Source organism: Rhinolophus sinicus, chromosome 5 (genome assembly GCF_057876585.1).
Source record: "Rhinolophus sinicus isolate RSI-liver-muscle chromosome 5, RSI-T2T, whole genome shotgun sequence".
NCBI classification, from domain to species: Eukaryota; Metazoa; Chordata; class Mammalia; order Chiroptera; family Rhinolophidae; genus Rhinolophus; species Rhinolophus sinicus.
Genome location: NC_142505.1, coordinates 107786539 through 107813474, shown reverse-complemented (window position 1 = coordinate 107813474; position 26936 = coordinate 107786539). Strand labels below are relative to the sequence as shown.

General features: G+C 53.5%; 2 protein-coding genes across 2 annotated transcripts in view; one reads left to right on the top strand and one right to left on the bottom strand.

The window, feature by feature from the left end:
- Positions 1-1652: 1652 nt before the first annotated feature.
- BRI3 (brain protein I3) lies at positions 1653-11204 on the top strand. Its single transcript, XM_074313927.1, has 3 exons — positions 1653-1942; positions 2541-2643; positions 10792-11204. Exons 1-3 carry the CDS (start codon positions 1801-1803, stop codon positions 10922-10924), a joined length of 378 nt encoding a protein of 125 aa, XP_074170028.1. The 5' UTR covers positions 1653-1800; the 3' UTR covers positions 10925-11204.
- A 1604-nt stretch (positions 11205-12808) lies between these two features.
- Positions 12809-26936, bottom strand: part of BAIAP2L1 (BAR/IMD domain containing adaptor protein 2 like 1) — a 73972-nt gene continuing 59844 nt past the window's right edge. Inside the window, exons 9-14 of the mRNA XM_019716460.3 lie at positions 26278-26362; positions 24339-24546; positions 23645-23722; positions 22741-22927; positions 13686-13723; positions 12809-13154 (exon numbers count right to left, since the gene is read on the bottom strand). Of these exons, the coding sequence (XP_019572019.1) occupies positions 13079-13154; positions 13686-13723; positions 22741-22927; positions 23645-23722; positions 24339-24546; positions 26278-26362 (672 nt within the window). The 3' untranslated portion in view covers positions 12809-13078. The remainder of the gene's footprint in view (positions 13155-13685; positions 13724-22740; positions 22928-23644; positions 23723-24338; positions 24547-26277; positions 26363-26936) is intronic.

The following is a 26936-nucleotide window of genomic DNA, read 5'->3' as shown; positions in this document are numbered from 1 at the left end:
GCTAGCCTGGCCCTTTACCTGGCCTGCCTCTCATTTCTCCCCACAGGTTTGGCAGGATGATGACCAACACAGGAGATAAAAGACAGATGGGAATGGGCTTTGAGGAGCTAAACTTGTGATAAAAAGAAATATGAGGGTGTTGAGCCCAAGAAAGAATATACCTGCCAAAAAAAGGACTCCTTGTGGTTAATTGGGTTCAAATTCATAACCAGAGTCTGGCAGCCACTGTGTAGAGGTCCCTCACGCACCCTGCGTTTCAGGGAAGAGCTACAGACTGGGATACCAAGGCCTCCTGCACTGTCTTCCAGCCTGACCGAGCCCACCCACACCAAAGAGCTCTAGGATGGAAATTGGACCAATAGGACTGACACTTCCCGTCCAATTGGAGTTGCACAGCTATTAGCATCTTCACTGACCAATCAGAACAACTCCATTCTAACCAATCAGTAGAGTGAGTTTTGCACCAATCAACCTCTGAGGATTTGGAATCTTCATTTACATGAAAATGAGCTAATCAGGAACCAGGGGTGGGGACTGCTTTCTGTATAAATTAACTCCCCTGGGGTTCTGGGAGCACATTTTGAATTTACACGGAGGTGGTGATGGTGGTGGTGGTGATGGTGGTGTGGTGGTGAGGCTTGGTGAGGATGACCCTCGGTTGACAATAGTCTGTTATGAAAAGTTAAAAATTGAGGGTGGGGAGGAATGTCTGAGAGGAGCTGTAGTCCCCCAGCTAGGTCAAAATGCAGGCCACATGAAAAAGGATGGGCACAGCAGAAGAGCTACAAATGTGAGCGGCCTCAAGCTTACAGATCTTTCTCTTGGGAGAGTTACTACAAACCCACTGAGCATTAGGTGTGAGGGAGCCTGACAGTAATTTTCGCAGTCAAGTGTGGGTCACCTTACCCTCTTCTGAGCCTCAGTTTCTGGTCTGTTACAGCAAGGATAAGAAAGTACCTCCTGGGTTGCTGGGAAAATTAACAAAAGTGAGAAACAATAATGGGACGGTGCCTGTCATGCAGTAGGTGCCAACCTAAAACTGGGGGAGTTATTACCTAATTTGATTTGTCAAAAGTAAAACCCAGGGACTGAACCCCAGCTGAGCGCGAGCAGGCCCGGTTCAGACACACACTCGCGTTTTCCTGCAGGAGTTTCCCAGGTCGCTCAGAACACGGAGGCCCGGTCCCTCTGCCTGTCCAGGGGCGGTGACAACCGGTGGGCGGCCCTGGAACTCGCGCTGCCAGGGCCCTCCTCCAGGCCGTCGCGGCCCTAGGCCCCTGCCCCTGCCCGGTGATCGGTGGGATACAGCGTCCGGATTCCCAGCCCGCAGGGAGGGGGGTGGGACCGGCCCTAGCTCTGGGCCCTGGGCCATAAAGGTCACGACCCTAGTGCAGTAACTGCGGGCTTTGTGTGTGTGTGTTGGGGGGAGGAAGGGTGCCTTCTCGCGGTTGGAGGTATAAGGGTCGCCGATGCGGGGCAGGGAGGCAAGGCGGGAAGGCGCGCAGGGTTTCAGCCAACAAGTGGCCGGAGGGGCGGCCCGGGCGGCCCCTTTAAGACGACGCTCGGCCCCGCCCCACGCCGCACCCCCGCCGGGAGCCGCGCCACGTGACCCGGGTCTTGTGACTGGCGGGGGAGGCGCTGAGGGGAAACCCGCCCGCGGCCCGCGAGAGGGGCCAGCCCCACCGCCGCCGCCCGCGAGGAGCGGGATCCACCGCTGCGCCGTCCGGGCGTCCCCGCGAGTCCGAGCCGGAGCGGGAGCGGGAGCGGGAGCCGGGCCGGGCGCAGTGGGCGCCGCCCGCCATGGACCACAAGCCCCTGCTGCAGGAGCGGCCGCCCGCCTACAACCTGGAGGCCGGCCAGGGCGACTTCGCGTGCGGCCCGCACGGCTACGGCGCCATCCCCGCCGCGCCCCCGCCGCCGCCCTACCCCTACCTCGTCACAGGTGGGTCCGGTGGGCGGGGGTCGGCGGGGCCGGGCTCTGGTGGCCGAGGTCGCGGGGGAGGGGTGTGTTGTGGGGCCGGGGGCCCGGGCTCCGGGGGCGGGGCCGGGGGCGGGCCGAGCGGGCGGGGCGCCGGGAGCAGCCTGGGGGCCGAGTCCTACGGCGACGATTAACCCCAAAACCAACTTTTCTCGGGACGCAGCCGAGTGCTGCCCAGGACCCGCGCGCGGGCGCGGGCGCTGCCGCGAGGCCGACCCGGTGCCGGGAGCGCGGGGCCTCAGGGTCGGTGGTTCGTGGGGAAGGGTTGGGGCGAAATCTCCCGCACCAGGGAGCTGCTGTCACGCTTCTGCGTGTGGGCGCTGCCCACCCGGGGGTTCGTGCACAGCAGACCCACCCTTCCCCGGAAGCATCACAGCCTCATTTCAAGTGAACTTTACTGACGAGGTCCTGCCTGCACTGGAGCCCCCAGGAAGCACCCGGGGAAGGCAGCTGTTGTCTGGATTTTGGAAAGGGGTTTTTTTGTGGCGGGGAGGACGGGCAGAAGTCCTCAGCTCCCAGATTTTCCTCCCTGCCCCCTTCTGATGTGCCTTCCTGTCCACAGGGATACCCACCCACCACCCCAGGGTCTACAGCATCCACAGTCGAAATGTCACCCGGTACCCTGCCAATTCCATCGTTGTCGTCGGTGGCTGCCCAGTCTGCAGGTATGTCCCAGGCTTGGGCGCTGGCCCCCGGAAGCCTCTAAGAACACATACCAGAACCTCATAAGGGCAGAGTGGTTGGGGCCGGTCAGTCTTGACTTGGGACAAGCTGTGGTGTGGGGGAGAGTGGGCTCAGTCATCCTGGGTTGGAACGTGGCAAGCGGGGTGGGTTCCCTTTCTTGGGGAGTTGAGTGCTTTGGGCCATTGAGTCCCAAGTGAATGGGATGCAGAACTGTTAACAGTTGGACTGACAGACTCTTATCCCTGGTTCAGGGACCTGCAAGTTTGCTCTGCAGTTAATTCTTGAAGGTGGTGGAAAGTTCTCTTTGACCGAGAAGGGGCTGCTTGAAGCGCTTGGGCAGGGGAGGCCTGATCCAGAGGGCCCGTGTGTGCCAGATCTGCAGGTGTAAGGGGCCAGGGGAGCAGTAGCTGTACCTGCTGCTTCATGCCTAGCAGGGCTGGTAGCTGGGTGAGGATGGAGACACCTTGGTTCTTTCTTTTGGGGCAGGAGCGATTTTTCATATTTGCAAACTGGAGCCTGCAGAATCTTCTGATGACTGATAATTATGTAGGGCCCGAGATGCAGCTAGCTAGATGCTTGTTCTTTGTGGGTCCTGACGCTTCACATCCAGGTAAAACCTGGTCCCTGCCCTTGGGGAATTGGAATACTCGGACCGTTTAGAAAGTCAGCGCAGACTTGGCAAGGACGCTGTTTTCTGTCTGGAAGGAGGAAGTTCAAGTCTCTGAGATGGGATTGAGAAACCCTGGTTTACACTTACGCTTAATTTCAAAAGTGTATCTGGAAGGCCCAGAGTGGAGTCAAAGGGAAGTTAATGATTTCAGAGTCACCGGGGACAGCTGTGGGAGACCAGGGCCTGGCAAGAGGGAGGAGGGCATGACAGAGATGGGGGCAAAAGGCTGGACTCCCAGAGCCAAACGTATGCCTAATAAAGGGGGCTGTGGGCAGGGGAGAGCCCTGCAGCTGTGTGTTAGCCAGGGGACCCCATTTGCAAGCCCAGAAAGGGTGTCTCTTCTGACACAGCTGGTGGAACTTAGGCCTTTGGAGAATTTGAAGGGCAAGGTAGGGGAGGGCAGACACCTCGCTGCCTCCTGAGTGCTTCTCTCCTGACATGACACTAGAGGGCCTCAGAGCTGTTGGGGTTTGAAGGCACATGGATGGGCTTGGATTAGAGGGGGCATGAACTCTGAGGCTGGTCATATGCTGCTGGGCCAGGCAGTGGTCACATGTGGAGAGAGCTACCAGGATTCCTGGGAAGTTGCATGGAGAGGTGGGTGATGGGAAATCCGCTGTATTTGGCTTTGAGGCTGGTCCTGGGTGCTCAGACCCCTGCTGTGTGTACAGCCCAGCTGGAGGATTCCAAGGCCCTGTTTAGTTTTGTTTCTTTGGGAGGCGGGCTGTGGTCTTCAGCTGATCTCCTAATTTTAAGGAGTGGTGTCTGGCTGGCAGATTCAGGGAGGATCAGGATGGCTCCTGGGCAGAGCGTCTGGGCTGGACTTTGAGCTTCTCCATGCCGTGTCTGACTGCCAGCTCCCAGCAGTGCCCAGCATACGGGAGGGGCTGGGTTCAGATCCTGGCCCTGCCAGCTACCAGCCGGGCCTGTGTGCCCATCTGATGGGATGGTCTGGAAGACGAAGCCCCTGAGCTCGGAGGAGCAGAGGCTGGGAGCCAAGGCTGAGGTGTCCCCAGGGCTGTGACACTTCCAGGCCGCTGCTGGGTGGGAGCATTTTCCCTGATGCCTCCTTTTCCCTAGGGTGGGAGCTGTGTCTTTTCAGAGGCCTGTGGCTTCTGTCCCAGGCCCCCCAGCCATGCAGAATCTGGATCAAGGTCAGGCTGTGCTCTCTGCTCTCTGGGGAGGGTCTTGCCCTCAGCTGAGGTGGCGGGGGATGGGGGGGCGCCAGCATTTGGGAACAAGCTTCTCCCCTTTCACGTTGATCACCATTCTTCTGCGTCTGTGTGGTGGGCGGGAGGCAGTGAGGAGGATGCGTGCTCTGAGAACAAGTTTGGGGACCGAGTTGGTACCAAAAACTGACTTCCCCCGAGGCATGTCCTCCTGTCTGTGGGTGAGAAGGATGGGTGCCAGCAGTGAGGGCACTCCCCACAGCGCCTGAGCCCCGCGAGGCCTTCCTGCCTTTGCAGCGATGCGGGGCGTGGGGCACAGCTGGCCAGTAGGCTGACGGGTGGGCAGGAGGGAGGAGGCGCTACTGTGTTTTGGGCCGTGGGCCCTGGGGCGGCTCCTCTTGGGAGAATGGGGAGGTTTCCCCTGGGCTCTGTCCAGTGTGGCCACTGTCTGTCTGGCGTCACAGGCTTGGGAGACACTGCTTCCCTTTCCATCCGGCCTGCCAAGCTCTGTCCTTTTCCTTCCCTGGCAGCTTGGCAGGAATTTGCTGAAGTCACACGTCTGTGATTCCCTCTGAGAGGTCTGGCGTAAGAGGCCTGTGTCCCTTGTCACTTTGCCATCGTCCAGCCTTCCCTCAGGCGGCTGGACTCCATCTTCCCTGTTGAGCCGCCGCAGGAGCCTCCTGACCCGGGCAGGACAGTGTGTGTGCTGCTTATTTTACCCGTCTGCGGCCCTTGACCAACTGGGGCTTCCGCCAGCCCCTGGGCCTCCCTGAACTGGTCCTCCCGTGGGGTGTGGCTGTCCCTAGATGCAGACAAGTGGCAGCACTGTGGGTCAGGGGTCTGGGCCGGGCTGGGTTAGCCCGGGCTGGCCGAGAAGGCGTCCGGGGCGGCAGGGGTCAAAGTCCGGACCATGTAGAAAGCAGGTGCAGAGCCTGGCCTTCACCGGACTTCCTGCTGACACTGGCGTAGTATTGTTGGGTAGTTTTGGGGGTGACTAGGGAGGTATGAGGGGATCTAGAAACAAATGAGGCCTTGGAAGCCAAGAGGCTCAAGGAATCCCTGTCAGGTCAGGTGCTGCCCAGAGGTGAAGACAGTAAGTCCAGGAGGTGGCACTGGGTGACCTGGGGAGTCCTTGGGGGCAGGCGCAGGTCTCGAGGGTGCGACACAAGGCGTGGGGTGACAGGTGGGATGTGGAGGGGTCATGAGAGGCGGGGCTGTGACAGCCTGAGGGAGTTGGCTATGCCTGGACTGGCTAGAAAACAGGCCGCCAGGATGGGCCCTGCTCACGGCCATGGCCTTGTGTGCTCTCCCTGGTCCGAGGGGGGGTGTCGGCAGACAGATGAGCTGGGACTCGTGCCCTGGGCTGCACCGGGCAGGGTGTGCAGACCGTGGGGCCCAGGGCTGCTGCCACCCCTGGCCCTCCAGAGAGCACTCAGGGTCTCTAGTTTGGCTGCTCTGCACCGAGCTTGGGGGGTCCACAGTGAGTGTTGGGCAGGCCTGACACTCGTGGGCCTCCCCGAGGCAGCTGTGCCTGGGCTTCCTTGGGGACTCGGGGTGGTGGAAGACCCCCAAGTCCCTGCCCTGGCCGGGCCTGCAGGCTCCGAGGCCTGAGACGGCCTGGTCTTTCTTTGGGCTTGATCCCATTGCCCCCGGAGTGGCTGGTGGCTCTGTGGGTCTGAGCACTGCCCCTAGTGAGGCAGCTCCCCCGCCCCCAAGGGAGGCCTGGTGGAAGTGGAGACCCTGAGGCAGCGGAGGCCGGGCAGATTTGCCTCCTGTGGGACTGGGATGTGACCTGGTCTCTAAAGAGAGCTGGCTAGGTGTTTTGGGGTATCTCACCTGTCCCCCTACGTAGGCTCTAGGCCTGCGGTCGTCTGGAGGAAATCCTCTGCTCCCCTTTCCGAGGAGGCTGTCCTTCCTTGAGGGCTGGTCTGGGGGTTGCTCCGGGGCTGGATGCTGCCTTGAGCCACCGGGTGCTGGGTGGAGTGTGGGTCAGGTGAGGAGGGCGGCTGGAGCAGGGGGCACTAACTGCCTGTGGGTGGGCTCAGAGGCAGCTCCCTGCTCTGGGCTCCAGCTTCCTGTAAGGGGGACAGTGATGGCCCCTGGGCGGGGGTTGCTGTGAGTACAGGAGGTGGTGAGGAAAGGTTGGGGACTTGGCCTGGGGGTGCTCTGGAGACCTGTGGGCTGCAGGGCCTCCATCTTCTTCATCCTGGGGGCCCACGCAGGCCCGCTGTCTGGGCAGTGACGTCAGTGGAATCGAGGGGCCACTTTCCCCAGGCTAGTCATGAGTTAAGCGTTTTCAGAATTAGTCAGTTCTCTAATTTCTCCAGCTTCCATAGCCTTCCCTGATGCCCCACCACTTATTGCTCAAGAATGGGGGAGGGGCCTTCAGCCACTTGTTTGCAGTGGATTCTGAGCCAGTTGATGGAGTTGAAACTCACTCACCCGGGACTGAGCAGGGCATTTCAGGCGTTGGAGGGAGAGAGGGCGGCAGCGCTGCCCGTAGGCACACCCCGCCTCTCCCAGGGCCGCCACAGGACCAAGTAGGGACGGGAGTGCGTGTTGCTGCATCAGAATTGGCCTAGAGAGCAGGATGTTATTTCTCAGTTCAGAAGATTTTGGGTTTTAAAACGATGGGCAGTGCCCATGTCACATCAGTATTTCTGCAGCAAACATCAATATTCACATTTAGTAGGTAAATCAAGTCAGGTCACGTGTGGCTGCCAGCTGAGTTGCCGACAGACTTTCTGAGCTCTCGGCCCTTCAGAGTCGTGGGTAAGAGGTGGACTCTTGGGTTGGCAGGTGTGGCACCTGAGGAGTGCACCGCTCGGAGCCCCCTGCTGGCCGGGCAGACACCCTTTCCTGTCCCTTAGGCTTGGGCCATCGCTCAGGGAAGGTGGTCTGGGTCTGGTCAGACTTGCTGGCAGAACTGATTCTCCTCAGCTCCCTGTTACTGAAGGGAAGTGCCCTCGCTCTTTATGGGGACATAGCTGCCTGGTGGCCTGGCCCAGTGAGGGGACAGCAAGGTGGGGGCTGTGCTCCAGTGGGTAGGGCTGGGGAGGGGCGTGTGTGTGTGTGTGGAGGGGGGGTTGTGTAGATCTCAAACCTGTGCTCCCAACTGAGGACATCAGAAAGGGCGGCTCAGGCTGCCAGTTGGTTCTGGCCAGAGTAAGGGATGGACCTGGGCAGGAAACACCAGCTTTGAGGAATGAGGGCGTCCTCGTGCTCAGGAGGCAGAGCTCGGGAGGTGTGGGCCTCCGGAGGCTGGTCTGGCCGCCTCTGGGCATCAGTGCTCAGGTCGGGTGTGCCCCTGGCCTCGAGGCACTGAGGGCTCAGGGGAGACTGAGCTGCCCACCTGGGCTTCTGCCAGCTTTATGGTGTAGGCCAGCATTTTGTGCTCTGGACAGAGAATGAGGGAAGAAGCAGGTGGGGGCTGCTGCCCATGACACTGGATCCTGGAGCACAGCAGCCAGCAGATGGGAGTCGCTGGGTAGGTTCACGGGCAGCAATGCTGGGAGACTGCAGCGGGTGGGAGGGCTCCTCCAGCAGGAGATGCTGGGTGCACATCTGCCCCCTTCTGGGGCACTGAGGGGACAGCAGGGCAGGGGCGGCCCTCTCCCAGCCTCCCCCCGGGCATCTCCTGGAGCCTTTGAGCAGACACATTGGGTTCTGGGCTCTGCCTCTTAACAGCTTTGTGTGTCAAGTGAGATAATACATTGTGTCCAGCCCGGGTAGGTGCTCAGTTAGGTAATCACCGTCCTTGGGGCCTATTGGTCCCTGAGGGGATGCTGGGCGAGGACCTGGCGACTTCTTCAGAGGGCAGGCTTTTCCTCTGGAAGGTTCTCGGCTGATGCAGGTGACCTGGGTGTGAGGCCTCTTCACCGGACGTTCTAATGGGATGTGCAGAGCCGTGTGGTTCTGCAGGAGGAAGCAGAGCGTGGGGCCCGCGTGGCGCCAGAACGAGCCGTCCGAGACCGCCTCAGCTCCTCTGAAGTGGTGTGAGCAGCCTCAGTAGTGGGAGGAGCTGTCGGCCACGACCATGGACAGAGCAGCTGTGTTCCCAGCCAAGGGCAGCTGTCACGTCCACCTGTTCGTGGGGACACAGCTGGTGGCTCAGGGCCTTCCTGAAGCCCCTGTCCCCTACTTTGGCAGCATGGCCTTAGATGCTTTTTCAGCTGGATCTTAGGCCACCTGCCCTGACTCGTGGAAGCCGGGGCAGATGTGGTGTGGGCTCCACTTGGCTTGGTCAGGACTCACGGGCAGGGACAGCTCCGGGGAGGGCTGAGGTGTGCGGAGCCGACCGCCTTTGCAGTTGTAAGAAATGGTACCTGCGGATACAAATTCAGGCCCTGTGGATCTGGCCTTGCGTGTGCTCCAGTCTGGCCAGTCAGCACACACTCGGGGCGGCATCAGCGAGTCTGGGGAATGGGGAACACTGGGTGAAATCAAGTTCAACAGATACCTTTACTGCAGGACTTCTCAGGGCGTTTCCTAAACCAACACACACTGGGACTCTCCGAGGGGAAGAGAGGCAGTTTCTTTGACCAAAGAACCCTTTTCTTTTTGCAGAGCCTATCAAGGAAACTAGTGTTTCAGGATGTATACCTTGGGAAATGCTTCTAGAATGTACTGTGTCCCTTGTAGATGTGTTCTAGGCAGTTCCCTCCTGAGTGGGTGCATGGGAGGTGGCCATTGGCTTTGACTTTCTCTTCAAGTAGTTGAAAGGCAGACTTCCTTAGTCTGGTCTTTTTTTTCATGGTTGCCCGCAGGGCAGGGGACAGGTCCTGCTGCCATTCCCCGGTCTGGTGCCTGCTCTGCAGGGCTGTGGGCGCGCACTGGAGCCGACCCCCTGCAGCCCCGAGGTGCACGCGGCCTGGCGGGCGGACAGCTGAGCTGGAGCAGCCCTCCGGCGGCTCAGCACTGGGCATGGAGGAAGCCGTGTGGCACACGTCACCTTGACACTAGTGTGCTCTTCTGTGTGTGAAGCCGAACCTCTCCGTGCCGGGCGGCAAAACTCGGCACAGCAGCTGCTTCCAGGCGCTGTAGGCATGAAGGAGCCTCAGCAGTAGTTGCAGCGATGGGGGCTGAGGAGTGGCCAGTGGCTTCAGGACGCTCGAGGAAGCCGGGATGGACATGTGCAGGGCGTGGGGATGGGGCTCCTAGGGGGCCAGTGACGTGTTGTCCTCTTTAGCAACGCGAGGGTGAGCGTGACTTTTCCTGCTTAAAGCACAGGGAAGGGGCCGTGAGGCCCTCCCGACCTGCAGTTGTGGCCTTAGCTTCCTGCCAGGCCCTTCCCCACTTCAGGACAGCCTCACCCCGAACCCCCTCCTTTTGTTTTCTCATGTCTTCTGGTGAAGCGCCTCGCCTGCCACAGGCCCTCAAGCTCAGTGTGGCGGACAAGGGCTGGCGCTGCCCGGCCACCCTCCAGGAGCTTGCTCCTGCTGCTTTTCCGGGCTCCCATTTCTCATCTGCGCTGAGCTGGGTATTGTGGTTCTCATTTGAATTTCAGCTCTGTGCCCAGGACTTTTCAGGCACCTAAGGAGCAGTGGTGGGGCCGTGCTTCCCACTTGTCGGGCCTTTGAAAATGACCGTAGTCTGAGTGGTGACCTCAGGTGTCTGCACCTACACTCACTGGCACGAGTTGGCTGATGGCCCCTAGGTGTCTTAGGGATTACTTGCTGTGCACATTAAAGGTAAACTTGACTTTTCGGAAGAGGAAGCTTTGACATTTCTCAAGTGGCCTTCTAGACAGTGTGTGAACATAGCTGATTTTAATCTTGCATTAAAATCTGCTGTCCCCTTCCCCTCAAAACAAAGAGCAAACAAAATTCTGAACTCGATCCCTATTTTTGGAATTTCCCTCTGGGGGATGGAAAACCCAATGTAAAACTTTTCAACATTGGGAAAAGATCCTCTAAAATGATTTGGTTTTCTTGGTCTTGCTGTTTTCAGGGATGCAAGAATTTTTATAGAAAATAGCACTTGTTTCTTGTTCCTCCTTTTGTAAAAGAAAACATGGCAGGTTACATGGCAGCTGGACGTCCTTGCCTTTGGAAGGCAGGGTACCTTTCCAGGAAGTTGTCACGACCCCGTCCTCACATTTTCTGGGTAGTGACTGATCGTGGTCTGCCTTCCCCTCTGTACCTGGCATGTGCGGACGGTGCCGATGGCCGGGAGTAGGCGGCCTTTGCAGGCGTTGTCACCATGAGGGTGGGGAGGGAAGGGGCTCTGGGTCGGGGGTCCGGTGGGACATCAGGCCGAGAGCCCTAACCCGGTGCCCTCTCTCCCTGCAGAGTCGGGGTTCTGGAGGACTCCTTCACCTTCCTGGGCATCTTCTTGGCCATCGTCTTGTTCCCCTTTGGGTTCATCTGCTGTTTCGCCTTGAGGAAGCGAAGATGTCCCAACTGTGGAGCAAACTTTACCTAAAGGGAACACCCCCGCTTTCCTACACCCGGCTCTTTTTCTAATGTAAATGTCGTGTACAGTAGCTTTATTTGATTACGCTTCAGGACTGTTTTGTAAAGTGAGGTGGGCGAGAGTGGGCATGTGCGAGCCGGTCTCCCGGGCTCGGGTCACAGAGGGGACACACAGCAACACTGCTCCCAGCGTCAGGGCCAACTCAATCAAGCACTGCTTTTATTTTTTGCAGTCTTCAATTTGAGAAAGGTGAGAAATACTGTTTTCAATAAACAAGATTCATACCGTTGTTTACCTGGTTCTGCTTATTCGGTGTTTGTACACTTCCAGTTAGAGAAGTAAAGTTTTGTTTGGAAAATTTCAAACATATACAGAATACTGTTCAGTTCATGGCCAGTACTCGTCTACTGTCATCTCCTGATAGGCATTTACACCTCAAAAAAGGTTCTTTCTTCAAGTTCTTTTATTACTATCATGAAACATAACACCTTGACATTTGCAGAGCCTGCACCTCAGTGCCAAGGGCAAGGCAAGCCCCCCACCTGTGCGGCAGGTAAGTGACCACTAGTTGTTGTGTGAAGGTGAGTGTGGGCTGGATGGGTCTAGTGGGCCTGCAGACCGCGTCCCCTCTAACACAGCCGGACGATCCCCCGAGGCCGGGCCAGGGTGTGGCACCCCCACCCCTTCTCCCTTAAGGCACTTGGGAGTCTACACCTCATTGCCTCCCCACTGGTGCAGATAATGGCTTCTTACCTAAATGGTGAGAGGAACAGTGGGCCACTTAACTGAATCTGTGGTTTCTTTGCTGACTGGAGCTTCTTCTCTCAAAACTGTGTGTCTTGACCAACTGCACTTTTCCCGAGTCGGTCCTGGGGGAGCCCTCACAGTCCTGTGTCATTAGCCCTCCTTTAGCAACCAGCCAGGAAGAGGACAGGACCATGAACCAGAGTGTCACACACATACACTAGTTCTACCTGCATTTGCTCCTGGCCAATTTCAGGCTTGTAGAAAAATAATATTTAGGGTGAGACCAAAGGAGCTCAAGACCAAAGGGGGCTTGATAAGCAACCAGCCCCCTTCCCTGCCCGCACACAGTGACTTCTAATCACGATTCTCCATTCCTCCAAAATAGGGCTGAACCCCCGACAGCCAGAGACGAACTCGGCCATCTGCTCAGCGTTCCCTTCCACAGAAGCCCAGGTTGCCAGGCAGGTGTCAGCTAACGCAGACCCTTCCAGCCCCAGACTCAGGTCACAAAGGTCCTCCTGGCTTTATAGCAGATTATAGGGCAGTCAGTACCTGACTGAAAAGTGGAGGAACTCAGACCCCACATTCGTGATGGAGGCAGCTTTGGTCAACTAGTAGCGAGCACCCCAGTTTCCACACATGGCACCCTCAGATGCACGTGTCACCCTATGAGCCAGACTCATGTATAGTATGGCCTGGTGGGATTTCATTGGTCTATCCAGTTGGTAACTCAGAACTACCAAATTCAGTAGCTCTCAGAAATGATTCAAGTACCAATATCATGGCCATTATAGGAACAGGCTAATCTCAGGCTCCAGCTGTGTCTAAATCGTGTGGAAGTTTGGGATTTCTCCATCTCGGGTAGCTCTGAATATGATTAAAGAAAAATTAAAAAATTTTTAAGTTAAATTTTATATAATATACTCATAATTTATATTCCTTAAAATTATTTGCATGCGAAGACGCAAATTTATATAGTTTCTTTAGATAAACGTCATAATACTACCTAAGAGCAGGTGCTTTATGAAATAAAACTGGTCTCATTTGCACTGAGGCATAGAAAGCCAGTCAATGAAAGCATCGACTATCCCTTATTTTGGCTATTTAAAAATTAATCATAGAATATTTTTAAAATCACACAGTAAGTATTGGAACCAGATTTACTATTTTTTGAACAGAATAGGAAGGAAATATTTTAAATGATTGAGTTGGTCACTAAACTAACTTATCTTCTTAAAGACAGAAATGTGCAAACCCAACTATGTGAAATTGAGAACTCATTGATTTGCTCAAGTAGAAGACATTTAAAACCAGGCGCCCTCTGGTGAGGCAGTTAACAGCGCACACCAAACAATGTACAGCGTCTTCTGCGAGTGAGAACTAACAGTACAAGGACCGGGCTCCTTGGCCACCTTTTCACTGAATGATTGGTGCTGATCGATCATTTGTCACCGTCGGTCGGAGCTTCACAGTAGCAAAGGGGTTTTCTCCACTGTGGGGGAAGAAAAAAACATCTACACAACTGCTACAAGATGGGAATTTGACTTTAAAAGCACTAAAAACTATTGTGCTTGCTCTGTAAAATTACACAGTTCATATAAATTCCAGACAGCATTTTCTGAATATGAAAGTTTCACTCTGGCAGTTCTCTCCATGCTACTGGTTAGAGAACTATCCAGAGTTTTAAACATTGTGGACACAGGAGAGCCCAGCTCTCTGGTCTTCTAGGGGAGGACGTCATGTGGGAGCGCCACGTAGGCCTGAGTCTGGATTAGTAAGTTGCCAAATGCAGTGTGTGACCAGGAGACCACCCTCTGGACCTCTGGATCTGGCAGGTGCCTCCCTGGACTGAGAAGAACCAGGTGGCGGCCTTCTCCTGACCCCACAGGCCTGAGGCCTTTCTCAGGACTGGGCGTCCTGGGCTGTGCACCAAGAAAAGACCTTCTGGGGGACGCTACAGACAACTCACAGACAGGAGGGCAACTTCCAGCTTGGAAGGGCTTTATGGAGAAAGTGAACATACCTGAGGAAAGGAAGCTTGGCAGTCCCGTTTGTATTATTCTGTGGGAAAGACAAAGATGAAGTCATGGAAGGCTCATGAAATTGGGACATTTTAAATAAAACTGAGGGTAAAGGCATTTAAAACATAGGGACTGTTTAAAGCTGCAAATGTTTAAAAGTGCCCTGGAGTCCCAACTCATCTGACACTACCTAGATATCTGTAAATTCACTTGAAAGAATAAGGGCAAGAACAGAAAACACTTTAACAGATAGTGACTGACCCGGGACATCTCCGACTTGGGGAAATGGCAGGGCCTGTGCCTGGCCCCTGGCCTTCCAGGTGCAAAGCTAGTGACTGACTGCAGCTGGCTTTTTGGGAGCCCACTCATGAATGATGCCATGAAAAACAGTAAGTGACAATAAAACCCTGTTGGGTTTTGGTGCCAATAGACTGGTGCCAACTGCTACCCAGAGATCTTGTAAGAAGTTCTATCAAGTGAGGAAAAGAGCAGATCAACTGTGCTGTGCAGACACTGCCTTTGCCTCCTGGAACCTCCAGGGGCCTCACCTCCCTCCCTGGGACTTGGAGGCCCCCCACTATGGCCAGGGGCCAGGTGTGCCTTCTCTCCTTCGTTCCAAAGAACCTGCGGGCTGTAAGAATCTGCCTTCAATCGGTTCTGGCTGTTCTAAGAAACCTCTGGTCCAAGCTCGTGGGGCTCACTCAGAAGCTGTCCAGGAGAGGGCAGTGTGCCACTGTGTGACCAACGGCCGCCAGACTTGCTGGTCCCGAAAGCTCCCAGGACGCGCGTCTCAGGGCGCAGACCTCTGGACATGGACTAGATGAGCCCCTGTCCCTTCACCTGGAGGCTGAAGCCCAGACCAGGGCTCTGCTGGGTTCTGACCTCCTGACTCAAGTGAGAGGAGCGGGGCGCTAGGGACACTGGGGCTACTGCAAACCTGGCCTGCTGTCTCCGGGCCTCTGAGGACTTCACATTCACCTTGAACCCCAGGACCAGCAGGCCAGCCGGGTCATCCCGATGAGGAGCCCTGGCACCAGGAGGCAGTGCCCCATGCAGTGTCTACTTTTCTCACTGAAGCCCAAAGCAGCTGCTTAGCGCACCTAACGGCTTTAAATGGTTTAAATGCCCCAGAGCAAGCACTTCTGGGGTAATGGTCACATTATATGATGATTAAGGGCTAATTTATGAATTATTTAAAAAATACACCAGCACTTGTGTTCAGAACCAGGAAGCCCAGGAGACAGCCCCAGGGCGGGGATGCACGGAGTCTCTAGGTGAAAGGTCCCTGTGGCCACAGGCCAGCCAGCAGCGTCCTCTTGGCCGGAAAGCACACTTTCTGCCACCCCAGGAGTAGCTCCACGTGACCTTGGAAACCACTTCCCGCCTTTCCTTGGGGCAGTGCTTGCCCCCCATGTGTGTCCTCACATCTGGGGAGAGCTCTGCACACACCAACTCTCCTCAAGGCCAAACCCTGGAGCTGGTTCCTAGAGGGCCTCCCGCCCCCCCCCCCGCCCCCCCAAACTGCAGACGGAGTTCAGCCACCTTGTGTCACCTGGGTGCTTATCCCACAGCATTTGAGAGGAACAAAGGTGGAACAGAAATATCCTCCATCCTTGAAAGCAACGTGACCAGAAGTAACACTTGTGCTGTGGAGGAGGGGGGCAAAGTAACCCTTAAGGTGACAGCCTGAAACCATTCAGTGCTGTGCGCACGTGGTGGGCACATGCCCCTGGAAGCCCTTGCTAGTTGGTGCAAGCAGCACGCACACGGGCTCGGAACAGCCCACATGTCCACCCACAGAAGGGACAACAGCCTTCTGTCAGTGAGTGCCACACAATGGAACAGCAGTGGACAGCTCACGTGGGGCCCGGAGCACAGGGCTGATCTGTGTCCAAAGTCAGGGCAGCCTGGACTGTGCGAAGGGACGGGGCTGGGTCATGGTCTGTGTCCTGACCTGGGCCTGGTTATACCCAGCGGCTTTGTGAAAAGTACGTGGTACTCTTCAGTTCACTATAAAGAATACGACCTTTTCAGAAAGGTTCCCCCTGTAACACCTCCCAGCAAGCCTGCTGCCACGGGCACACTGACCACCATTCCCACACTCCCCCCGTGCCCCCACGTGCTCTCAGTGAAGGGCACCCGCAGGCCCCATGTGGCCCCCGTTCACCCCATGACGAATGCTCACGTTAGCTCTCACGTCTTCAGAACCTCCCCACCTCCAACCTGACCACAGTCTCGGCCCTCTCACTGCTGGACGCTGGGAGCCGTCCTGCCTGCTGGCCCCGGAAGCTCTAGCCTGAGTGTGTCCGTCCACTGCCTCCCGGGCCATGCAGTGGGGCTTGGGGTCTCCATCGCTGCACTCCCCACCCTTCCTTCCCTCCCGCAGCTGGCAGATGCGGCCTCGTCCAGCGGGAACGCCAAGGTCTCTGAAGGCCTTCCCTGCACCTGTGCTGTGGCTACTGCCAGGCCCGCAGTGCAGGGCACACAGCATATGCTCAGACCACATCTGGAGCTAAGCTGCCCAAGCTTCCACCGCCAATCGGCAGACAAACTGACCCTCCACACATGGGCAGCACATGTCCCATCTTACACTTCTCAGACTTTACAAAGCAAGGCTCCAAGGCACCGACGCCTCTGGCTGGGCCAGCACCCAGTGTGGCCTTGTAGGCACCCCTTGTTGCATGCTCTGTGTCCCCTGTTGGCAACCAGCAGTGCTGGTCCAGAGTGCACTCAGCAAGACAGGAAGTCACCACGGTCCGGAGCCAGGCACGTCTCTAGGAGAGGAGCGGGCTGCCTGCGAGACAACCCACACCAGCCCACAGTGGCCGAGCAGGAAGAGCAGGCTGGACATATCTTGTGATTCCCCCACAAAAACCCCAAACACAAATCCACCTGGAGCGGGCACCTGCTGACACGCCATGGGCAGTACGTGTCCACCCGTCCCTTGGGTGCCCAGCACAGGCCCTTGAAAGGGACTACTGGATCTCAGCTTGTGGGGGTCCTGGTCAGCTCAGACCACCCAGCGGAGCCTGTTCCCCAGGCAGACACTCAGAGCAAGAGACCTCCACGGCCAGTCCAGGCGAAGCGGGTTCCGCTGACAATGCTGAGTGGGGAGCCCTGCACTGCTTGCCTGCTGCCTTAGGAACAGAGCCCACATGGAAGGCAGGGCGGGCACCTGCCCTCTCTGGACTGCCGCTCCCACAAAACAGAGCATCCCTTCAACTTGGAAGCCAGCTGGAGGTCAGCTCTGTTACCTGCAACGCAGCAGCCCTAACTGATACCTGTTTAAATGTTAACAGCGAAAGCCAGCCCTCAGCTGTGGGCCGGACTTATCTCCCAGTTCACAACCTCTGCTCTATTCTTAAAATGGGAACACTGACGCCCAGCCAGGGAAAAGCCACCTGCCCTGGGTCACAGGGCTCTTTTCTGAAAGCAAGGTGCCCTCTTTGTGGAGCGGAGAGTAGGTACAAACAGGGCCGCTCACAGGGCCTGCACTTCCGGCTCCCACAGTCGGCAGCTTGGAGACGAAGTGGGCTCAGTGTTCCAGGGGCCTTTTAAAGCCTAGTTATCTGATTATTTAAAACTGCTGCGTGTACAACAGAGAACGACACACTTCACTCCCAGCGCCCGCTCCCCGAGCCCGAGGGAGACGACGGCGTCCCAGATCCTTTGTGCTGTAACAGCACAGGGCAGCCACGGGACCGTCTGGGTTAGTGGGGTCAGGAACATCCCCCCTTTTTGGGGGCGGCTCCCAGGATCAGGTGTTCAGTGTACTTAAGCCCACGTGTCCCGGTGTTTAAACAAACTCCATAGTAACTGACGGTTGGTTGTATGTAAAAACTATGTATACAATTCTAAGGTGCTCTGCCAGCTCACATGGACTCCACAGCTGGCTGAGATAGAAATATTCTTTCCCCCAACATCACCAGGTGGTTTAAACATTTGAGTTTAGCAAAGATAAATTACCAGTCCAGTTGGGCGTAAGAACTTTTGAGACAAAATTCCAGGACTGTGCACCCTGCCCTCGAGGGCTCCCGGGCAGGCCCGTCACAGTGTGTGCTTCGCAACCGTCATGCTCTGGATCGAGTTTTCAAATGGAATTTCTGGTTTGTGTGACCAATACCTGACGGTCCAACACGGTAGCCGCTAGCCAAATATGATTGTTTACATTAAAATTAGATACAAATGTAAAATTAAAATTTCGGTTCCTTAGCCTGAGTTGCACTACCCACTTTTCAAACGCTCAGCCGCCCGTGTCCAGTGGCTACAGGCAGTGCCGTTCTGGAATGTTTCTGTCTGACCCATAATTCTTCAGTTTAAGTCCCTGAAGCATCTCGTTCTTCCTGACACACAGGTGACTAGATCCTGCACCTCCTGCTACTGCGAGAGGCCCCGAGACTGGTGGTCCATTAAAAGCAGGCGTTTTCACCTCTGCAGAGGTTACTTCTGGGGGCAGCACCGGTTCTGTTCTCCCTGAGCCAGGCCTGCTTGTCCACCAATCAGCTGGGTCCTTGGAACGGATGTGACCTGGTAGTGACGCCGCGTGGCAGCACCAGAGGCATCTGAGGGCGAACGCTGATAGAGCTGCACTTTCTTCTTCTGCAGTTTGCATAGGATCTTGAAATAGTACTTCAAAAGGTGTTAGAGACAGAAATATAAGCCAGTCTTTCACTCACTGTGCATCTCTGACGCACCCTGTCCTCACTTATCTTGGGGTTGTTACCTCTTCATTCCCAGAGTAGATGCACTTTGTTTTACAGATAAGGAAATGAGAATATCCTGGAACTGTAGCCAGCAGAGCCTCTTTCCGGGAGGCTCTCAAACCTTGCAGCCTTTGCTGATTCTTAAAAGCCAATGTTTTCTTTTGACCTTGATTAGCTGGAGTTTTCCAATATCCTCCGGGTCAGAAAAACAGTGCAGCCATGTGCCAGTGCCTCATAAACAGCACACAGTGACAACGGTATATGTCCCTTCACCAGTGTTCTGACGGAGGGGCACCGATCAGCTGCCAGGTGCGACTTCAGAACTGTGCTTCTCAACCTGCCAGGGGACCTTAGAAAGCCGCCGTCATCCTTCTGTGCCGTCTCCTTTTCTCCATGTCACAAGACCTCACCGTACCTCCTGGGATGCTGGAAAGCTGGGCCCATACCCATGAGGCACCATGAGGATGGGAAGGGCGCAGAGAGGTGCTGTTCACGGGCCGCCCCTGCTTCCGTCACAGGCCGGCAGCCCGTCAGAGTCCAGGCAGAGCGCCAGGGCCTCCCTGGCACTCGCACGAGCTGCTCTGCTCCCATGTGTGTGCGGGCTCTGGGAGGGAAGGTGAAGTGTCTTTTATATATCTAAATAGATTTACCCGATCTCAAAGGAAATATAATGAAATGTTAACAGCAGTTACTGTGGAAGTGAAATTACAGAAAATTGAAATTTTTTTCTTTCTCTTTTTTTTACTTACTAGATCACTGATTTATTGTAAAAGACTGTAACTCATGAACGGCCAGATGGAAGAGATGCATAGGGCACGGTGTGCAGGCAGGAAGGGATGAGGAGCTCCCATACCCTCTCCAGGCCAGAAGTTCACCAATCAGAAAGCTCTCTGAACCCTGTCCTTTGGATTTTTATGGAGGGTTCATTACATAGGCATGACTGATTACATCATCAGCCATTGGCTATTGATTCAACCTCTAGCTTCTCTCTTCTCCCTGGAGGTCCTAAAATTCTCTTTTTAATACTTCATGTTTTCCAAAATTTCTACCAAAACAAAACTTTTCTGGGTTATTATAAGTAGAAAAAGTGTTATTTTAAAAAGTACTTTAAGGTATAATGATTAGATGTTTCAATTTTTACAAAGGGACCCTGACCAAACCTGGACTTTCCTCTTTAGGCAAAACCTGTAACTGTGACTGGTAGATTTAAAAGGAAACCTCATTTCAGCATATGTCTGATGTATCCAGCAAGACAGCAACATTTGAGATGAACAACATATTAAAACACGCATTTGTTTACTTAAAGTAGCATGGGATTGATAAAGGTTAATTCAAGAATTCATTCTTATTTCTGTCTCAAGAGTGGGGTCATTTATCAATTTGATTATTTGTAGAATTTTAGACAAAATTTTCACCATAAAGCCATTTCTTTCTATGTTTAATATAGGTCAAATCATAAAATACATAAATATCCCCACGAAAGACAACTTATATTTTTTTCTCAAAAGCGGGAAGAGGGCTCTCTCAAATTGTAGGTACTTAAAAAAAACCCTAAGTAACTCTGTCTTCAATGCATACAATCATATTTATAGACCCTGATTATTTTTAATTATTGAGAACCTTGGTCCCAAAATAGTTTTTCTCTAGTAGTTAAATGTGTAACTTAATTTCAGATAAGAATGTCTTTCATTTTTAATGTTGGCATGTTAAAGATCTGGAGCTCAAAATTATATAAATTACACACACACACACACACACACGCACACACACAAAAGGCCTTCAAAATACACAAACCTGAGTAAACCAGACCTGCTCCCAGAGTTAAGACAGAACAGGGGTTTTAACCAGTTAGTCACTAGCTCTGTCAATTCCTCCACCTTAAATAATTGTGGTCACCCCTTCCCACCTTCAGTGAACGGGACTCCCGCGTCCTCTCCTTGGAGGACTGTCTGAGCTCTTCAGATCTTGGCCCAAATGCCTGTCCCCCCTGATCCCACCCCCAAAGCCGCCTCAGGGGCCTGAGCCTCCCCTCCTGTCATGTCGTCACTCAGCACACCTTACACACACAACACACTGTTCCCTGGACTGACTCCTACTAGTTTCCCCAGAGCCCAGCATCAGGTCTGGGGCTGTGGGAGACTTCAGGTTGCTGACTGAGTGGAGATGGTATGTGGTGGGGGAGGGGGCTGGAGGGTGCAGTCTGCCTGGAGGCAGCCCTGGGCCTGGATGGACGGAGCCTTGGGACCACACAGGGAGTGCGAATTGAGGCCTCCAGCACCAGGGTCAAGGAGGGAAGGGCAATTTGGAATATAGAGCTGCAAACAATATATTATGCAGTGAGCGCATCTAAGAACAGAAGCCAGACAAAGACATATTTGAATGAGATTTCAAAACCTTGCATTTCCTGGACCAAGACATGCCTTGCAGCCTGGGAGGAGGCAGGCGAGCTCCAAACACCTCAAGCTCACAGTAAATACAGGGCACTTTTAGGAGGCGCCCATCTCAGAGACTCCATCTGTGCACCATTCACAGCTGACTGAAGGCCACCAGTAGTGGTGATGATGGGGACAGTGTGGAGCCACACCCCCACGAGAAGCAGGGAGGTGGCTGGCTTCCACATACAGGACAGAAAGGACCAGGCAATAACTGAGAGGTACTTAAAGAGCAGTTATGCGCCAACTGCATGTGGACTGCCAAGGGGGCCCTGCGGACGTTTCCAGGAGGAAGGAGGCAGCAGCACAGGCTGGCAGGCTTCCTGCCACACGGCCCGTCTGCGACCTTGGGCACGAAGCTCAGCCCACTCCGACCATGACCTCCCAGGCTCCTTCCCATTCTCTGCAGTCCAGCAGCGACACAGCCTCACAGGGACGGCCAGTGCCACCTGGCCTCTCCTTTCCCTCCTGTCCTGTCCCCATGTGCCTCCTTACCCTGGATTCTAGGGTTCGGGACACCACAACCCCACGCTCACAAACACCTGCACCCTTCCTCCTCTCCCAGCACCACAGCCCTGACAAACCCATTTTATTACTTCTTGTCTGAGCGGAGAAGCTGCATGTTGCTAGAAAACAACCAGATCAACGGGTTTTATTTTAAACCATGACTCCAAATTGTAAATGGGCATCTAGCACTAGTGCTGTGTCCCCACCACTCTTCTGTAGACGCTCACTCTCTCTTCAAAACACCTACTGCACAGACTGTTCCTTCTTCAGACCTGCTCCCCCCATGGCTGAATTACCTTCCCCGAGACGCAGACTCCCCAGTCGCCCGCCCGGCTGCACCCAGCCCACACCCTGGGCCTCGGGCTCGCAGGCTCGCAGCCAGGGCCGCAGCCAGGCCCGGTCTCTGCTCCTGGCCGGGGTCAGGCCCTCCACGCGTGCCCCTCCTGCCTCCTCATCCCTCCTCCTCTACTGTATAACCTCCACTGGGAAAAACAAGGAAAACAAGAACTCCCTCTCGACTCTCATCCTGGAATCATCACCTGCCTTCTCTGTTCCTCGAGGCTGCCAAAGCATGTGCCCTCCTCGGGGTTTTAAACTTTTTGCTCCTTCTGTCTGGGAAGCTCCTCCCCTTGCCCCCTGCATGGGGGGCCTCCTTGCCATTCAGGTCTCACCGTAGGTGTCACCTCCTCAGAGAAGTCCTGTGCTATAGAGTCATGTGCCACCTAAGATAAGGGACTGATGCCGGGCTGGTGACGCTGCTGGCAGATGGCCCTCTGCTCATCCTTGCGTTTCCAGAGCCCACACGAGGGCCTGGCACGCAGCACACACCGATATCTGGCTTTCTTACAGGGTTGTTTAGGGTTAGAGATAAAGTACACGAAGTGTGTATATACCGTGTTTCCCTGAAAATAAGACCGGGTCTTATATTAATTCTTGCTCCAAAAAGATCTGTTAGGGCTTCTGTTCAGGGGATGTCATCCTGAAAAATCATGCTAAGGCTTACTTTCCGGTTAGGTCTTATTTTCGGGGAAACACGGTAGCACACGGTAAGATGTAGAAATTAGGTTACCACTTTTAACCCTAAGCCTTCCTTCAGAAAATATGAAAACTGAAGAAAGTGCGGAAAAAGGTGATTAAATAACTAACAGGCTGCAGCATGACCAAAAGCGAGGAGTTACAACCTGATGCAACCTGGCAAACTATGGACTAAGTGACCATTTATAGACAAAAAAAAACAAAAGGACTGCAGTTCAGGAAGTTGAAAGGCAGTGTGATGGAGAAGGGACTCCAGAGGAGCATGGAGAACGCCCCCCCCCCCACACCCACTCCATACTCCGGTGGGAATAACCCCACGCCTCCAGAGACCACCACTCAGGACTTGGGTACACAGGACGACACGCTGCAGCTCTACTCACAGGAGATGTAGTTTCCGGTTTGGATGGCGGTGCTTTAAAGGTGGAAATAGGTTTGGAAAAAGCTGCTGTCCTATCTGCAGCTGCTCCCATGGACAAACATTCCAAGTAGTCCGGTGGGGGGATGGGGACAGCAGTACTGCGCTTCTCAGACAAGTCCACCGTGCTCACGCTTCTCACGGGTGCTGGGCTAAGAACCCCGAGTCAGAGAACAGTTAGGTAACATCCTGCCCCCGCACCCCAAACATCCTGAATATCTTATAGCCAGAACTACAACAGATTAACAAAACAAGGGACAGCAGGCAGAGATCAGAAAACACACACAATAATTACTATTATCTGGATCAGAGTACAGATTTAAGGGTGGTTGGAATAGAGGTGCCAAGTGGAGCCCATCGACGTAATTCAAGCCATGGGACTAGAGAAGATGGCCCAGGAAGTAGAGAAAAGGAGAAAGGACTGAGGTCGGGCCCCGAGGAACACCTACGTAAGCAGTGGGCGGAAGAGACACCTGCACGGAGATCAAAAGGGGACGCCGGTGAGGAGGAAGGGCAGGGCAAGGAAGCACGTTAGGAGGACCTTTCAGGAAGAGCGAGCCCAGTGTTAAAGGCTGCTACGTCAGAGCAGGAGGGAAACGTGGGCCTGGGAGTAGCCACCAGTGGGCAGTGGGGGGCGGTGACAGTGGTTCCAGAGGGCGGACGGGTGGGCCTGGGGTATGTCTCTTCAGTGGAGTCCACGGAAAATGGAAATCACAAGGAAACAAGCGTGGAGCAGCGATCGCCTGCTTACGTCCCACCATCTGGGGTTCCCAGGGGGTTTGCTGCATATCCCGATGGAATTCTGATTTGCCTGAAAACAGCAGGTAACTTTTCTGTCACTGGGAAACCGAGCCACAGGCCAGTCCTACCTTGGTGAGGGCACACTCACTGTCTCCTTTGCATTTTCTTCCAGCAACTTGGTGTATGACGATGGGAACCAACCCCTCCTACACGTGAAGAATGAGAAAAAAGACCTGGTTGTGCTATCAGCAGTAGACAAGTGAACGATAAACACACTAAGGCAACTCACGGCAGACGGGTCCACTTTTACCCATTACACAACGTGTATTTTATTTGTAGCATTGATTTTATTTGGATTCCCTTTTTGTCTCCCCCCCATGTTGGTTTTACTTAATAGCTGAATAACCTACACAGAAAACCAATTTAAACTACTGACAGTAAAGCTTGTGCGTACACTCACGGCTGAACTGCTGTTGCTGGCATGTAAACCATTTATGAGCTAAGTCTTAAAGTGTATCTGACACTGAGATTATCCTTGAGAAATCCGTCACATCTTTAAAAATAAGAACATTTAAACCTACTTTCAGAGGTGATTTCATAGGATCTATCGACGCATCAAATATATCTCTATGTGCACATGCATTCAGAAAATAGCCTGGGACTGCAGTTAACTAAACTAGAGCTAGAACTGTTATCACCTTAACTTTGCCTAAATGCCAGAAAGTCCATGACGACAACCTGCTGCTAAAAGGAGAGACATGGGGCTTTGAAGTGCTGGGCCTCATGACTGACCACCCAGTGGCGGCCCCCACTGAGACTTACGCCTTGGTGGTGTCATGCTCTCCGTAAAGCCAGCCGTCTTTCTCCTCGGAGACCAGCAGCGTGATGACGTCTCCCTGTGCAAAGCTAAGTAAGGTCTGGTTGGTGCCAGCAGTATGTGGAAAGATGGTTTTCACTTTCTGCTTTTTCATCATGTTCAGTCCAGTTGCAACAGAAACCGATCGCTGTAAACTGGGGTCATCGGAAGAATCTGTTAAAATCGAACATGGCTTTTAACAGATGGCTTTTCAAAGGATGATAATTAGGCCAATTCCAACACACAACCGTCAGAAACCCACCCCTTCCCATCCTGCCAGCAGTGGTTCTTCTCAAACCCCAACCGTGCTCTATTTCCACACTCGACCCTTGCCTGCATGGACAAGGCAGAGGCAGAGCCGTGGCCCGACGTCTCACAGAGGGTCCCTGAGGCTCATGGCTCTTGCAGACCGAGAGGATGAAGTCAGCATGCGCGCCGAGCGTTTGACGGGCCTCTTAGAGAGGCAGACTGCTCCGCCACCCACCAAATGGTCCCTCTGCTTCCCTTCCCCTGCTCTCGGTCCAATTCACAAAGGCAGTGGGAGGCATCGCCTCCAATCCAACGGCCATGCCCCAGGTCACAAAGGAAAGGAGGAAACTGGGAATGCAGATGTTCTTGCCGCTGTGGCTGCTCAACGTGTCACCCACGAGTGTGGTCAGGATGCGGTGAGGACGGCCCTCAGTGCTGCAGCTTCTGAGCAGGTGCTCTTCTCGTCCACACGACTCACCCAGGGCCACAGCTGGCCCGCGGCCAGCTCCACAGCCCGTTGCGCAGCGCACAGCGCGACCGTGCATTTGCGTCTCAACTCAAATACGGGCTGATAGTTACCGTTCAAAAAAATTGGACTTTTTCTTCTTTTCAGGTATTTTTTCCACTCAAATTTTGCTTTAAGCCTGGTACTTAACTTAAAACAATGCCAAGATCTCTTTCTGCTTTATTCTTGCAGATTCTTAATGATTACAACATAAACTTTGCCATCTGCTTAACATCCACTAATTACCTTGGTAGTGTTGAGTCCACCAGCAAATTTCATTTAGCAATTATTTCATTTCTATTTTTTCAAAGAATCACTTGAATGGTTGGGATACACACCGTATTATATACTTTATACTCTGCAGAACTTACAGCCTTTCCCTCAAAGGCAAATGACTACAGATGATAATCTTCCCAGTTGCTATTCAGAAAATCCCATCTCCTCCCAACAGCTGCAAACGCTCTAATCTGGGGGCTCTGCCTAGGACAAGGCTTCATCGCCGACTTTCATACCCAAGGGGCTTGTGAGACACCCCACATAGAGACAGAGTCAGCCACCACGACAGTCTCCAGGGTCCTGGGTGCCAAAGACTGCAGGCAGAGATGAGCCTGACCAAAGCCGCCTGAAATGTCTGTGAACAATAACTGGTCCTGATTTATTACAACGGAATCAACAGAGTTAAGAAATTTAAACAGTTAGAACTGAAGTCGCCAGGAAGCGTGATGTGCTGTTAGACATGATGAAATTCACTGATTATAATTCAAACTAAGCCTACTGGTAAGATTAACAACTATAATTTTAATTTTGCCACGTGAACTTTTATTGTTTTATTGAAAAAGAAATATGGAACACACACTGGTGTGTGGCTCTCTGTACATTATATCCCATTTTAAAATATAACACTTTTCAATAGTATATTTATTCTTGTAAATATCAATCAGTATACAGAATTGTATGTGTCAAAGAAATGTGTCACTTATAAAAGGTCTTACGGTTTTGTCATAAATCCAGAACTTTATTTGCTGTGAGGTGTAAGTTCCTCCAAGCCAGGGTTGGATTATGTGCTACCGTACATGCTTATTTATCTCTACCTTACATTTGTCCAAAATATTTAAAAAATTTAAAAAGGTATTTCAAAAGAAATATCTTACCTGAATTCCGTGCAACTGTTGCTGGGTTATTAAACATATCAATCAAAGGACTGGTATTCGCTCTGGCTGAAGGAGCTGGGGGCACCTTTGGCAAATGTTTAGAAAGGGTGTCATCATCATCTTTCCCATCTTGTGAAAAAAGTCTTTACTATTTTAATATTAACACAGCAATGGAATTACAGATTCTTAGGGCTGTTTTGTATTATATGCTTTAAATTCCACTTTCTTTCCAAAGTTCTCTTAGTTGTAGGGCAATGCCCCATTTTGAATTATTTCAATACCACATGTTTTCAAACAAAGAAGTTACTCCCCATTTCCCCTGCTCCCTGGCAACCACTAATCCACTTTCTGTTTCTGTGGATTTCAGCCTCCCTCTTCGGTGTTACTTGGCTATAGGAGTCTATATTTGAAATCATTTTTCCACTAACAAATGATTTCACAGAAATCCTTTTTCCACAGAATTGAGTGCATTGCTCCATTAATTTCTAACAGTCTGTTTTGCTAACAAGAAGTCTGGTATCAACAGGATTCTCTTTTCTTTGTAAGTAATCTATTTTTCCCCTCCCTAGAAGTCTTCAGAATCTATCCCTAACATTCTGCAGTACATTAGGTTTTGGTCTTTTCCATTCATCCAGGCTCACTCTGGCTGCCGTGCTGAA